Raw genomic sequence first — 13,670 nt, forward strand, 5'->3', positions numbered from 1 at the left:
GCCGGACGAAGAGCTGGCATGTAAGCAGCCTCCGGTGTCCGTAGGATGGAGGACGCAGATGCGAGTTGATCCACAAACAGTCGGAATTTCAACCAGCACAAGGTAAAAGAAAACCCAACAATTGGATTTGATCATTAGCTTTTCTTTGCCTTCCTTCACCGTGTCTGTGTCTAGCAGTGGATCCAGTTTCTTTTGGATTATTTTTCTCTTTTACTTAAGCAAGGGGCTTAAACTGCAGCAGGGGAGGTTTAGATTGGACATTAGGAAAAACTTCCTACCTGTCAGGGTGGTTAAACACTGGAATAAATTGCCTAGGGAGGTTGTGGAATCTCCATCATTGGAGATATTTAAGCATGGGTTAGACAGACATCTCTAGACAGACAGTCTAGAGCAGTGTTTTTCAACCTTTTTTTAGGAAGTACCCCCTTTTAAAAAAAATTATAAGTACCCCCAGTAGCTACAATTTTCAAACATACAAAATACAATTTCTACCATTGCAACACATTTGTTTAAACAACTTAATCGTAGCCAGGCGAGCGATGATATTTTTGGGTGTAAAAAGTACAAGCGCTGTAAAACTTCAAACAAAAATTCAGTTTTCTCCAAATTTCAATTGTCTTAACGTTCCCCCAGACTTCTCTCGAGTTCCCCGAAGGGTACCAGTGGTTGAGAAATGCTAGTCTAGATGGTGCTTGGTCCTGCTGTGAGGGCAAGGGACTGGACTCGAACTCTTGAGTTTCCTTCTAGTTCTAGTGTTTTAGTGTTGGTTTGGGGCCCTGGAGGGACTCGGAAGAGATTTGGCCTGGTTCTGTCCCCAAACCAGTAGTTGTTTGGGGTTCTCTCTGCCCCAAACAGTATTGCCTCCTGTTTGGATGGTGCAAAGTCCACGCTGGTGGAAATCTCTTCTCCCCAAAGCTTGCCAGAATCGTCCCTCTGTGTGGTGCTGGGGAAAGGCTGCAGATCATAGCAAACATCCAGCAATGTTAAAACCCTTCCTCTCTAAGCCTCAGCCCAAAGAAGCTGCTGCCCTCCCCTCCTTCAATCAATCGAGTTAAACACAATCTGGTGCACCCCATAGGCTCAAGAAATCCAAGAGGATGAGAGTTTTGCTGTTGAATTCAGCTGGGCCAGAAGTTCACCCCCCAGCAAAACAATTTTTTCGGCCTCAAAGGAGGAAACATTTGCTGGTGTTCTTAACAGCAGCTGGCCTGTTGGCTGCTGTTGCTTTCTCCCTCGTTGTGGTTATGTCTGGGGAGATTTGAGCAGCAGGTTGCAAAGCCATCGGCAGGAGGAATGGGACAAACAAAATCAATAGGAATCGGACATGCAAATCTCTTAGTCCCTGTGATGGATAGGAGGGGGGGGCTGTCCAGCTCCCAGTGGCTAAGGAGTTAAACCCAGGTAGCTAGCAAGGGTGTTGGCAGGGGAGCCAGAAGAAGCAATGGGGATATGGTGCTGAAATTTGAATTGCATACGATTTTTTTTGCCTGCTTTCTTTGTGGGGGGCATTAAACCAGGAATTGAGAGACAGAACAATTTAAACCCAGGCAGGACTACCATGCCTCCAAGGAAATTGGGGCATGGAAGTGGACTGAACCAGGGTAAATGGATCATGGGTAAATAAAAGGGAAATGTGGATTTAGTTGCAATTCCTTCCTGGTTCAATCCACTTCCATGCTCTGAATTCCTTGGAGTCATGGTAGTCCTGCCTGGGTTTAAATCATTCTGTGTCTCTCAATTCCTGGTTTAACGCTCCCGCACAAAGAAAGCAGGCAAAGTAACTTATACAATTCAGCAGCATATCCCCATTGGTTCTTCTGCCCCCCTGCCAGCACCCTTGCTAGCTCGCCTTTAACCCCTTAGATACCAGGTGCTGGCCAGCCCTCTTATCCATCACAGTGTGGTTGAGAATCTCAGTCAGTTGAGACACCATCAACTTGTGCTCAACCTCAGAAAGCGAGTTCCGAGTCATTTCGGCTGCCACACTCTCCCCTCCGTGTGCCGCCTCCTTTTTGATCAATATTGTGGACTCATTCAAAAAGACTCATGGTTCTGTTTTGAGAGTATCATCTGGTGAACCCCAATGACTAATACCAGGGTTGTGTTGTGCCGACACTGACTGGGTGTTGTGCTTTGAGCTCAGGACTCTGTTACTTTCACAATCTTCTGAGGTTGGTTTCTTTGTCTGATTATTCGAGGCGAGCGCCCGGCATCTGTCGAGAGGAATGGCTGTGGCGTAGTTAATTTCATGGTCGCACCCTCACGCTGTTGTTTAAACAAAGTTTTTTTCCTTCGCAAGATGGTGATGGTCATAAGAACAATCCCTAGCTCGTATCCGGTGACTAAAGGATTAAACTCAGGCAGCTGAGCAGGGAGGTAGACAGAAAGCCAGGGATGTCAACGTGACAGACTTGGCATCTGAATTGTATATAGAAAGCTGGCTACGAGTTCTAAGTTAAAGGCCGAAGATAGAACTACACAAAAACCAGGACGATCAGGCTGCCAAAGAATTTAGGACAGGGAAGCAGATTGGATTGTGAAGCGATTGCAAGTAAATAAGGGGAAAATATATAATTAGCTGTGACTGGGATTTTCTTTGTTTTGGTCACTTGGTTACATTTCTCTGGGTGAATTCCCTGTGTCTTCCCCACTCATCATATATAAGTTACAACCCACAAAGACAGTTTCTTCAGGCTTTGATCTGTTTTTTTCTTTGTTGCCCTGTAACACTTAGCAACCAAGTTTGCATTATCAAGTCTATCTGCGTGTTTTGTTAAGCTGATTTTTTAAGGCGATGATTTCGTTCTTGCATCCTGGAAGGTAACAAGAGGTTGGTGTGACCATCTGCCCTGTCTGGCAGAGACAGTTTGTTTTCTGTGTTTTCTTTAGTTTCTTTTTTCAAGCTCTCTTAGGGTAGGTCTAGACTGCAGGCTTCTTTCAGAAGAAGCTTTTCCGGGAGAGATCTTCCAAAAAAAGTCTTCTGAGAGGTTATGTCAACACTGGCGGCTTCTTGCACAAGAACATCTTGTGCAAGGGTTCTTGTGCAAGAAGTTTGCACAAGAACACATCCACACTGCCATGAGCAAGCTGTGCTTTTGCGCAAGAGCATCCATGGCCATGGGGACGCTCTCTTGCGCAAGGCAGCTCTGATGGCCATTTTAGCCATAGGGTTTTGTGCGCAAGAAATCCCTGTCGAGCATCCACACTGCCCTCTTGTGCAAGAGCACTTGTGCAAGAGCACCTGTGCAAGAGGGCTTCCACCTGTTAAAAAAGAGCATAATGCTTGCAAAAGAAGCCCTTTCTTACCACACTGTACTGTAAATTTCCTTGCGCAAGAGCGGGCGGGCAGTGTGGATGCTCTGTGGGTTCTTGCACAAGAACAGCCGTACTTGTGCGAGAAGCCGCGAGTCTAGACGTAGCCAACGAGTGTCCACACTGCCAAAGCGCATCAAAAAAGCGACCTGCTTTTTCGAAAGAGAGCGTCCACACTGAATGGATGCTCTCTCGCATTTCAGCTGTGATTGCTATGGACAGAGTGGCCAATAGGGCACCTGTGCTTTTTCCTCCTTCCTCTTCTTCCGAAAAAACTCCCTCTTCTGCCTCCACACAGGCCTTTTTTTGAAAGAGCTCTTTCGGAAAAGGCGTTCTTCCTCAGAGAAAGAGGTTTACCAATGTCAGAAAAAACCCCTCTGTTCTTTAGATTTTCTATCAAAAGAATGCAATCGCAGTGTGGATGTAATTGACGTTTTTTCGGAAAAACGGCCGCATAGACGCACCCTTGTGGCAGAAGACCTTGGAGTACCCCTGGAGAAGGGATTCAAGGGTTCCTTCTTGGCTTTTGGGGGGTCTTTAAAAAAATCACTTGATGGTGGCAGCCTCTCTTTCAGAGTCAGTGCATCTGTGACTCTGGGGAGGTTGTTTTTGTAAGAAGTCTTCAGAGGCCGGGTATTTAAAGTCTTTGGAGGGGACCCGCCGTCTGCACTTGGAGTGCCAGCATGGGGAACCGCCCGGATAGTATCTATCATTTTTCATCCGGGCATCTCAAAGCACTTTACCAAGGAAAGCGATGTCACCATCTCCTGCCACAGGAGGGGAAACTGAGGCACGGCGGGTGGCGGTGGCCTGCCCACTGTCACCCAGCGGGCCGGTGGCAGAGCCAAGTATCCCGAGTCGCCGCTCGTCGATGATTTACTCCCGCTTTCCTTTCAGAACCTGTTAGAGGGACCGAGCCCGGCTGGCTTCAGGCCGGCCCGCTGCCTCAGTTTCCCTTCAGATGGTGCTCCCGGCGCCGTTTGGCCCACCTGGGGGCAATTTCTCCCCCCACCGCATCCCAGAACAGTTATTTTCCTCGGAGATCATAGAATGGTTCGGGGGCACTGCCGCAGGCTTCCTGCTTTGGAGAAGCCTTGGGGGGGGGGGGGGGATGCTTCAATTGTCCTATGGATGGGCCGGGCACGGGGTGGCAGCAGGAGGGGTCGCCCCATCCCCACCCCCCTTGTCACCTTGGCGGCAGGAGCCGGGGCAGCCTGAGAACCTCGCGCCATCTGGCCCCTAGTGATCTCCCGGCTCAGAGGAGGGGGAGAGGGTGGAGCAGGGGGGAAGAAATGTGACAGGAATGGAGGTGGGGGGAAGGGAAGCAGAGGAAAGGTCTGTGGGGGATCGTCCTGGTCCCTGCACTAGGGCACTGGGGGGGAATTGCCCCACGCCCCACTCTCCCCCCTTCCCCAGAGATGTCCCTGATTTTAATATACCCCCCCTCACGTACACACTCTTGCTCCGGAATAAATCAGGAGCTGCTATCCAATCAGAGAGCCCAGACTCATCGTTCGGGTGATGTCCTTGCCGTGCCTCTCTAAGCACCAGCCGGCCCGACGTAACAGAAAGCCCATCCCTTTCCGGAGCACGAGTCCAAACGGGAAAACAATCAAAATATTCCATCTGAGTGTCTTATCGACGCGGCCCTTCCTCTTTTCTGCTTCCTCTTCCACCAGCAGCTGTTGTCCTAGCCCGCAACGTTCCCTCGCCTCTTTCCCATCCCCGTGCGGATTTTTTCTGTCCATGTGTGGAATAAATTTTGTTCTCTGCACCAAGGCAAGTGTCAATGTGCACCACCAGTAGATACAAAATGCCCAGCAGTGGGTGCTCTGCGAATCAGCTGGGTGGCATTGGAGTCTCTTCTGAATTGGTGCCCAAGCACTCAGTTTATAAGGACCACTGCTCTTGGGATTGGCTTGTAGCGCACTTGTTCAGCCCCTCCCCTCCATTTCTTCTCCCCAGAACAAGGAAGATTGCAAACCCCTCAAATGGAAAACATCAACCCACTGTCTACTCTATGTCTGGGACCCAGACAGCTGGGCCTTCGGCATTCTCAAAGATTTCCCCTTCGAACTCAGGGTGGTACCTGCTGATTCCTCAGGCCATGTGCCACCCCCTCCACACCTTCCCTGAACCAGCGGTGATCCTTGGCAATCCTCCCTCTAATTTTTTACATGTGTGGAATAAATTTTGTTTTCTGCACCTGCTGTGGTGCACGTGTGCACCACCAGTAAGAACACATGCTGCCTGCTGTGGGCAGCTTTGCTAATCAACTAGTCCACATTTGAATCTCTCCTGGGCCAGGTGATGCTGTGCTCCCCATACTGCACCCCCAGGCCACCCCTCCTGCACCCAATTTTTAGCCAGGGGTATATAGAATAAGCCACGGACACATCTTCCTATAAATTGCCCACTGAGGAGAGATTCCAATGTTGTCCAAATGATTAGAGCGCTCACCGTAAGGTTTGTGTTTCTGTTGGTGGTGCACATTTGCACACGCCCCAGTGCACAGAACAACATTTATTCTGCACGCAGCTGGGGGGGGGAAAGATTAGAGGCCCCATGAATTGCTGCTTTTGTTTACACGTCACGACCTGCGGCAGATCTGCGGTTTGTACTAAAAATACTGACGACTACAACGCAGCCTTAGATGTGAGTCAGCAGGAAGGGGGCTGAGGGCCATGCCAGATGCCTCAGACGGGTGTGCGTTGTTGCGTAACTCTGTGGCTTCCCAGCGATTTCTTTTTTAAATGATCTCCTCTCGCTAAAACGAATTGGGGTCCTTTCTCGGCACCCACCCTGATGACAAGTGCTTCCCAGAGAAGCCCAGCCCTTAAAAGTAACCCTCTGTGTGGGGGGAACGAGGAGGGGGGCTGACTCCATCATCCCAGAAGGGGTGGGGACTCATGTGGAAGAGGCGGGGCAGTGAGTGGTGTCACGTGATTGGATGTTAAGGGGAGCAGCCAGATGGTTGCTGCAGCCGGGGGCCGGGGGAAAGGGGTTTTTGCCCCAAAGTCTGTACAAAGGGGGCCATGTGAGGTGTCAAATGAAAACTTATGTCCTGCTGATTCTATGTCTGCTGCTGATGTATTCTTGTGTGATGTCTGTATGTGGACATAGGCGTGCGCAGCACATTTCATTAGGGTGTGCACCGAAAGAATGTTTTTTAAATGTACTTTGACCCCCCCCATTAGCCACACCCCTGGCCCCTGATAACCACGCCCCTAGCCCCCATTGGCCACATCTCTGGCGGTAACACTCTCCGGGCAAGATGGACACATGACCAGAAGTAAAAGGTGTCATGTGACCCCCCCCCCCAAGGACTTTTCCCACCATCCTCCTACCAATAGGAATTAGATTCTCCCCCCCCCCCCAAATCCCCCTCATGCAACTATCCTGCAATTGTATTAACCCAATTGTGTGTGACATTAACTCGGGGGTGGAGAGGCTGGGGGAAGTGTTCCCTCTAAGAGTTTCCTCCCATGAGCAGAATGAATTTTGTGTTGTGCACCAGCACTGAGTTCATGTGGCTTGTTCGGATGTGCCACTGTGGCACCCAAGTTATTAATAAATATCTTATAAAGCTCTCCCTTTCCCCTCTGCTGCCATGTCTCCTCCCCTTCCTCCATCAGCTCCCCTGGTGCCTGCTGACCCCCAACTCCTCACCCTCCTCTGCTGTCCTGACTCCTGCCCTTCTCACTGCCCTCCTGAGACCTGCCCCCCTCCACCAGCCCTTCTCTCCCCCCTGTGCCCACTCCTCCAGTAGCCCCACTCTGATCATGTGAGCTACCCCTCCTCATCCCCTCTCCTAACCCCTCCCTCTACACACCTGCCCTGCCTCTCTCCTCTGGTGCTGGTCCCTCCCCGGCAGGTGTCTGCCCTTCTGCTTCACCCCCAGAATCCCCAGGCACCTGCACCTTCCCTTAGCCCTGCACCCTCCTGGTGCCTCCCCCTTCCCTTACTGCCTCTGCCCCCTTTTTCCCTGATGCTCACCCCCTCACCCTCTCTGCCCCCATTCCCCTCCTGCCCCTCTGTGCCCTTACACGTGCCTTGCTCCATCCCACTTTCCTCATGCCCACCTCTTCTTTCAAGCCTTCTCCCAGCACCTCCCCCTCTAGCTCCCAATGCCCTTCCCCTCTCCTCTCCCAGCATCACCCTGTCCCCCCTCCCATTGACACCTCCCCTCCTGCCCTTTTCCTCATTGTCTGCACTTGGCCCCCTGGCATTTGTGTCTCCTCCACCCTGCCTCTTGGTGCCTTCCCCTTTCTTCTCCTGACCTGCCCCCCTCCCCTCAACACAAGCCCCTTCCTCTCCCACCCCTTCCTCTTATTTTTCCCCCTTCCCCTCCGCTCCCCTCCCCTTCTTTACCTTCAGCTTCTGCCTTCCAATGTGCGGGGCTGGAGTCTGAGCCGGCCCAAACTACAGGCCGGCCAGGCCCTAGCCCGGGGTGCCCCTGGGGTGCTGTGCAGTGCTGCTGGGCTGGGTGGGGGTGCCCCCGGGGCATCTCAGGGGCGCCACACGGTGCTGCTGGGATGGGCAGAGGCGCCCCCAGGACACCTCAAGTCAGGCCCCAGCTGGTTCTGGAGCTGGGCCATGCTATTTTAAAGTCCCGGGCTGTGACATCATGCCACACCCGGGGGTCTCCCCCTCACCTGGTGCGCGGCATTTGAGGACGCCATGCATGCACTCTCTCTGCCCCACAGTGCCCTGTAGATGGCCGCGGGGAATTTAAAGTGAGGGGCTGCGACCCCCTGTCACAAATCCCCCTCCTCCTCCACCAGCCGCTAGCCAGCCCAAGACATTAGGGTGTACTTGGGCACACCTGGCACACCCCGTGCGCACGCCTACGTATATGGAGTTATAAATATGGGCTCTGTGCTTGTACTATGAATGTTCTCCATCTGAGTCAGAACGATGGGCCTGGACTGCCTGTTGTCAAGGATTGTCCAGTCAATGACTGTGCTAATTAGCAGGGTCCCAAGGACAACGGCTCTCAAGGTGGCCCCTACACACTGAGAAATGCGTCTGGAAACCTGCACACCAGTCAGATCTCAGGCTGCTGACATGGGACACAGGGATACGTCACCTGGCCCTGTGACCCGCTCCAGCTTGGAAGTGCCAAGAATGGACATAAAACACCATGAGGCGCACTCCATCTTGTCTTCAATTCTGCTACGGTTCCCAGATGCAGCCTTACGAGGGACAGCGAGCCGGGAAGGACTGTCGACCCGTCCTGACATAGGATGCACACCAGAGACTTCTACGCCAGCAGTTTGTAACATCTCTGCTAAGAGCCGGCATCAAGAACTTGGTGACGGGTGCAAGTAACATATTCTCCTTTACAACCTCTCTCCACCTTTTCTTTCTTTCATTAATAAACCTTTAGATTCTTAAGGATTGGCCCAGCGTGATCTTGTGGGTGAGAGCTAACGTGTAAATTGACCGGGGATTTGTGGCTGGTTCTTTGGGACTGGAAAGATCCATTCGGGGTAGGTGAGTTTGGGTTCTAGAACCCCTCACCTCTGTGTTAGGCCTGGGGCTGATCGGGGCACAGGGAGAGCTGGGGTGTCTGAGGGGTTTTGCTCGTGAGGCTTCCTGCTGGCCGGATTGGCAGCTGGAGCGCTCGGTGGGGCTGGTGTGTGGTCTGTTTGGGAAAAGTCTCCAGTCTGGGGCTGTAAGCAGCCCTGGTTTTGAGCAATTTGCCCTGAGCGGACGCCCTCAGCTGTGCCCGGACCCGGCCCGGTCTGTCACATGTGAAAGGGGCGGGGCCTCGGGGGAAGAGGCAGAGCCAGAGGCAGCCTGACCTCAACGCTGCCCGGACCGTGGCATGATCACCCTGCCTGCCCTCAGAGGTGACCGGAGCATGCGGTGCAGCACTCCAGCAGTGAATCAAAGCACCAAGGGGCAGCCAGGAACCCTGAACCCTGTTGAATGGCCAGGCCCAGAGATTTCTGCCCCCTCTTGGTGGGACGCGTGGAGTCCCTCATGGCCCAGTGACGGGGCAGAGTTAAGGAAGAGAAGGTGAAAATTCTAAGCGATAAGTAGTGGGGAGACATATTTGCTCCTCAGACTTGCAGAGACAGACCTAGCTCTGTGGTGCTCAAATTGGGTTATTTTTGTCCACTTGAAAACTGCTCAGCGTCTCCACAGACCTCTTCCTGGCCTTTCCACATGCTGTTTGTACCACCAGCTAACAACTGTAAAGCACTTTGGATACAGACGTGAATCATTCACATTTGATGGTTCTGCCAATAAAAGCACCCAACTCATTCCACGATGCACCCTCCGTCTTGCCTCCTAGTCCTCCCACAAGCCCCCTTCTCCCCCCAGCCACCCCATCCCCTTCCAGGTGCATCTGCTCCAAAGTCCAGGCCAGTAGCCTCCCCAGGAATTTAAATTAGGGGGGTGTTTGAATTTACGGGGGTGTGAGGGATGATAAGGGGTGAGGGTGAAGGTGGGCTGTATGGCATCATAGTTCACAAAATGGGGGAGTAGGGAAATTCGGGGGGGTATACACCCCCAGGAGAGGGTGTAGGGAAATCCCAACTCCAGGTGCCTAATTAGTGGTCTTCACTAATTAGATGGTGGCACTTCATTCTGTTGCGTGCAGGGACGCACCTTGGAGGGAGCTAGCCAGGGACCACGTGAATGGGGTTTGCGGACCACTGGTGGTCCAGGGATCACATTTGGGGACTCTCCCACCGAGCATGATCCCAGGACTGGCAGATGAAGCTAGACACTTTGGCTGTGTCTAGACTGGCCAGTTTTTCCAGAAAGTCAGCCGCTTTTCCGGAAAAACTTGCCAGCTGTCTACACTGGCCGCTTGAATTTCTGCAAAAGCACTGACTTCCTACTGTAAGAAATCAGTGCTTCTTGCGGAAATACTATGCTGCTCCCGTTCGGGCAAAAGTCCCTTTTGTGCAAAAGGGCCAGTGTAGACAGCTGAGATTTGTTTTCCGCAAAAAAGCCCCGATTGTGAAAATGGCGATCGGGGCTTTTTTGTGGAAAAGCGCATCTAGATTGGCACGGATGCTTTTCCACAAAAAGTGCTTTTGCGGAAAAGCGTCCGTGCCAATCTAGATGCACTTTTCCGAAAATGCTTTTAATGGAAAACTTTTCCGTGAAAAGCATTTCTGGAAAATCATGCCAGTCTAGACGTAGCCTTCCAGCTGGGAAGGAGCGAGGGGCAATTAATCACAGGAGACGTTTACCAAGGAAGTGTTAAATCCAGACTTTTGTGAACATGAGTCAATTCTTCAAAGTCCAGAGCGCTCAGCGGTCTCATCTGATTTGGAAATCTCTGAATCTCTGGCAGTGGGCGGTGGGGAAGCAGAGAGTCACAGCAGAGAGGAGTTTCCTCTTTCCTGGGTATAAAGACGCGCAGCCTAAACGGCCGCTTCTTTTCAGCTCTCCTTGCTCCCCATGAAGTGTGTCCGTCCAGGGAGCTCTCCGGATCTAGCCTCTGCGGGAAACACAGGTAGGGGACCCCTGGCCCTGAAAACCCTCCCCCCCCCCCAATTCTCCGACCGGTCTTTGTTTTTTCTGTTCCATCTCCAGAGCTGCAAGGGAGGGGGAGAGTTTAGGGGGAGGCGAGGTTTGTGAAACTGAAAAAAGGCAGTCGTGGGACATGTGGGGCACAGAGAAGGGGTAGTAGCTGGTTCCCCAGAGAAAATCTCCCTCTGCCGCAGTCCCACGGCTGGAGGATTGTCCAGTCCTGAGGCCATCACGGTGTGGGGCGGGGCATAAAGGAGTGGGGGGGGCTGTTGGGTGTTTCGGCTTTTGGGTACGAGAGGAGTCAGTGTGACGGCGGGTCCTACAGCCCCCCTTAGCAGCAAGAACAGACTCCGCCAGCCCGTAGAACAAAGAGGACTGTGTCTAGACGCCATTTTTCCGGAACATCAGCCGCTTTCCCGGAAAAACTTGCCAGCTGACTACACTGGCCGCTTGAATTTCCGGGGCAGCTCCTCTTTCCGGGGTAGGGGCCTCCAAGCAGCTTTCCTCCCATCTTGGGCCTTCCTGCCCCTCTGGCAGGAGTCGCCGGACCGCTGAACGGCCGCAAAGATCCCCGGCCAGTAGAAGTGTTGGAGCAGCCGCAGCCGGGTGCGTCGGATCCCCCGGTGCCCTGCAAATGGGACGTCGTGGGCCAGACACAGCCTGTGGGGATACTGTTGGGGAAGTACCAGCTACCGCTGGACCCCCTATCCCCACCTTCCCTGGGGAAAGCCATTCCCGGAACAGGAATCCCTTCTCCCACCGGAATCTCTCCTGGCCACCTCCCCCCAGGGCCTGAGCTGCGCCAAGACCAGCCTGGTCCCTCAGCCTCTGCAAGGAGGGATCCGCCTGCACCCCAGCCTGGAATTCAGCAGCGGGAGCAGGGACCTGTCCCCCGCCCTTGCCTAGGTCTGCAGTCCCAGCCTGGCCGGACCCTGTGTCTGCTGGGATGGGGCCCTGAGCCCCCGGCAGGGAGCCCTCTTTGGGTCAGGGCCGCCAGCCCCTCGCTGGCTCTGGCGACGGGTGGTGACCAGGGTCCTGTGGGGTCCATCTGGCCACTCCTCTGGGTCACCCCCCAGCAGCACCTCCGTGGGGAAGTGCGGGTGCACCCCCACTTCCTTGGGGTTCTCCTTGGCCCCCCATTTCAGATACACCCGGGCCCACACAGTACACGGAGAAACCGGCCTCCAGAGGGTCAGATCTCCTGGGGGAGGTGCACTGGGCATCCTTCCCCCCGCTCTGAGCTGCCCCTGCCTCTGGGGCGGCCTGCCCTTCCGCCAGCCCCAGCCAGTTAACCCTGGGAGATCCCAGGTCCTGGGACATGTCCGGGTGCCTGGTGCACTGAGCCCTTTGTGGCCTCTTTGCCCGCACCGATGGCAAGTTGGGTCCTGCGGGCTCTGCCCGGGCCCTGGCTGGTTCCCTGGGGCACAGACGGCTGCTCCTTGTCTCTCGGGCTCGCCTCATAAGTGACTCTCTCCATCGCTCAGCCGAGAACCGGTCTCTGCGCGATTCCCTCTCTCCGGGACTCCCGTTCACCCCCGGACCGGCTCTCTGTGAACTCATCCGCCAGCCTCCCAGCTTCCTGGGGGTCCTCTGGCTTCCGATCCTTGAGCCACAGCCTCAGGCTGGGCGTGGATGCTTCATAGAACTGCTCCAGCATCATCAGCAGGTCCCCTGCGGTCTGGGCTCCGACCCCGCACGCCCACTTGCGGCAGGATTACGCCATGTCCACGGAGGTCTCCCGCGGCCCCTTCTGCACCCTCCGGAACTTCCTCCTGTACGTCTCGGGGGTCAGCCCCAACGTGGGCAGCTGGGTCTCCTTGACCCGTTCTGAATCACCCGGCTGCGGATCCACCAGCTGGTTGAGTCCCCCTGCGGCCCCCTGATCCAGCAAGGGGGTGAGCAGTCGCAGCCGGTCCGCTAGGGGGATCAGGTGCAGTTCACAGGCCTGCTCAGAGGAGCTGGAGAACCCATCCACGTCCCCCATGTTTTCACATTGGGCCATCGTGAGCTTTTCCAAGTGTCCACCCCCCTTGGCTCCTCCGCTCCTCCATGGCCAGCTCATGCTGCCGCTGCCTCTCTCAGCCCTGGCGTTCCTCCTTTCGGTCCTGTACCTCCAATTCCTTCATCCGCAGCTCGATCTCCAGCTGCCGCAGCTCTGCCAGGTTGGGCCCGCCCCGGATGAACCGCGGCTAGTAGCGCATGGCCTGTTGGGCACCGCATCTCTCTGGTAGGCTCTAACCCTCTGTCCGGGCTGAGAGCCTGAGATGCTCCCAGGGGAGGTTCAGTTTAGAAAAGAGGAGACTGAGGGGGGATATGATAGAGGTCTATAAAATCATGAGTGGTGTGGAGAGGGCCGATAAAGAAAAGTTATTTATTAGTTCCCTAAATAGAAGAACTAGAGGACACCAAATGAAATGAATGGGGAGCAGGTTTAAAACTAATAAAAGAAAGTTCTTCTTCACACAGCGTGTAGTCAACCTGTGGAACTCCTTGCCAGAGGAGGCTGTGAAGGCTAGGACTATAACAGAGTTTAAAGAGAAGCTAGATCATTTCATGGAGGTTAGGTCCATAAAAGGCTATTAGCCAGGGGATAAAATGGTGTCCTTGGCCTCTGTTCGTCAGAGGCTGGAGAGAGATGGCAGGAGACAAATCGCTTGATCATTGTCTTCGGTCCACCCTCTCTGGGGCACCTGGTGCTGGCCACTGTCGGCAGGCAGGATACTGGGGTAGATGGACCTTTGGTCTGACCCAGTATGGCCGTTCTTATGTTCTTATGTCTGGCTGCTCACTGCTGGGACAGGATCTAGGCCCCTGGACAGGTCAATATCTTCCAGCCAGGCAATCAGCTGGGTTGCTTTCTC

The 13,670-nt window shown here is 54.0% G+C and overlaps 2 protein-coding genes across 2 annotated transcripts in view; both read left to right on the top strand.

The window, feature by feature from the left end:
• Window positions 1-13,670, top strand: part of LOC102445187 (zinc finger protein RFP-like) — a 397,132-nt gene that overhangs the window by 257,138 nt on the left and 126,324 nt on the right. The gene's annotated exons all lie outside the window — the stretch shown is intronic.
• Window positions 1-13,670, top strand: part of LOC142823121 (uncharacterized) — a 20,697-nt gene continuing 7,027 nt past the window's right edge. The window contains exon 1 of the mRNA XM_075913468.2: window positions 1-102. Within this exon, the coding sequence (XP_075769583.2) occupies window positions 59-102 (44 nt within the window). The 5' untranslated portion in view covers window positions 1-58. The remainder of the gene's footprint in view (window positions 103-13,670) is intronic.

Source organism: Pelodiscus sinensis, chromosome 19 (assembly GCF_052426305.1).
Source record: "Pelodiscus sinensis isolate ZL-2025 chromosome 19, ASM5242630v1, whole genome shotgun sequence".
Classification (NCBI taxonomy): Eukaryota; Metazoa; Chordata; order Testudines; family Trionychidae; genus Pelodiscus; species Pelodiscus sinensis.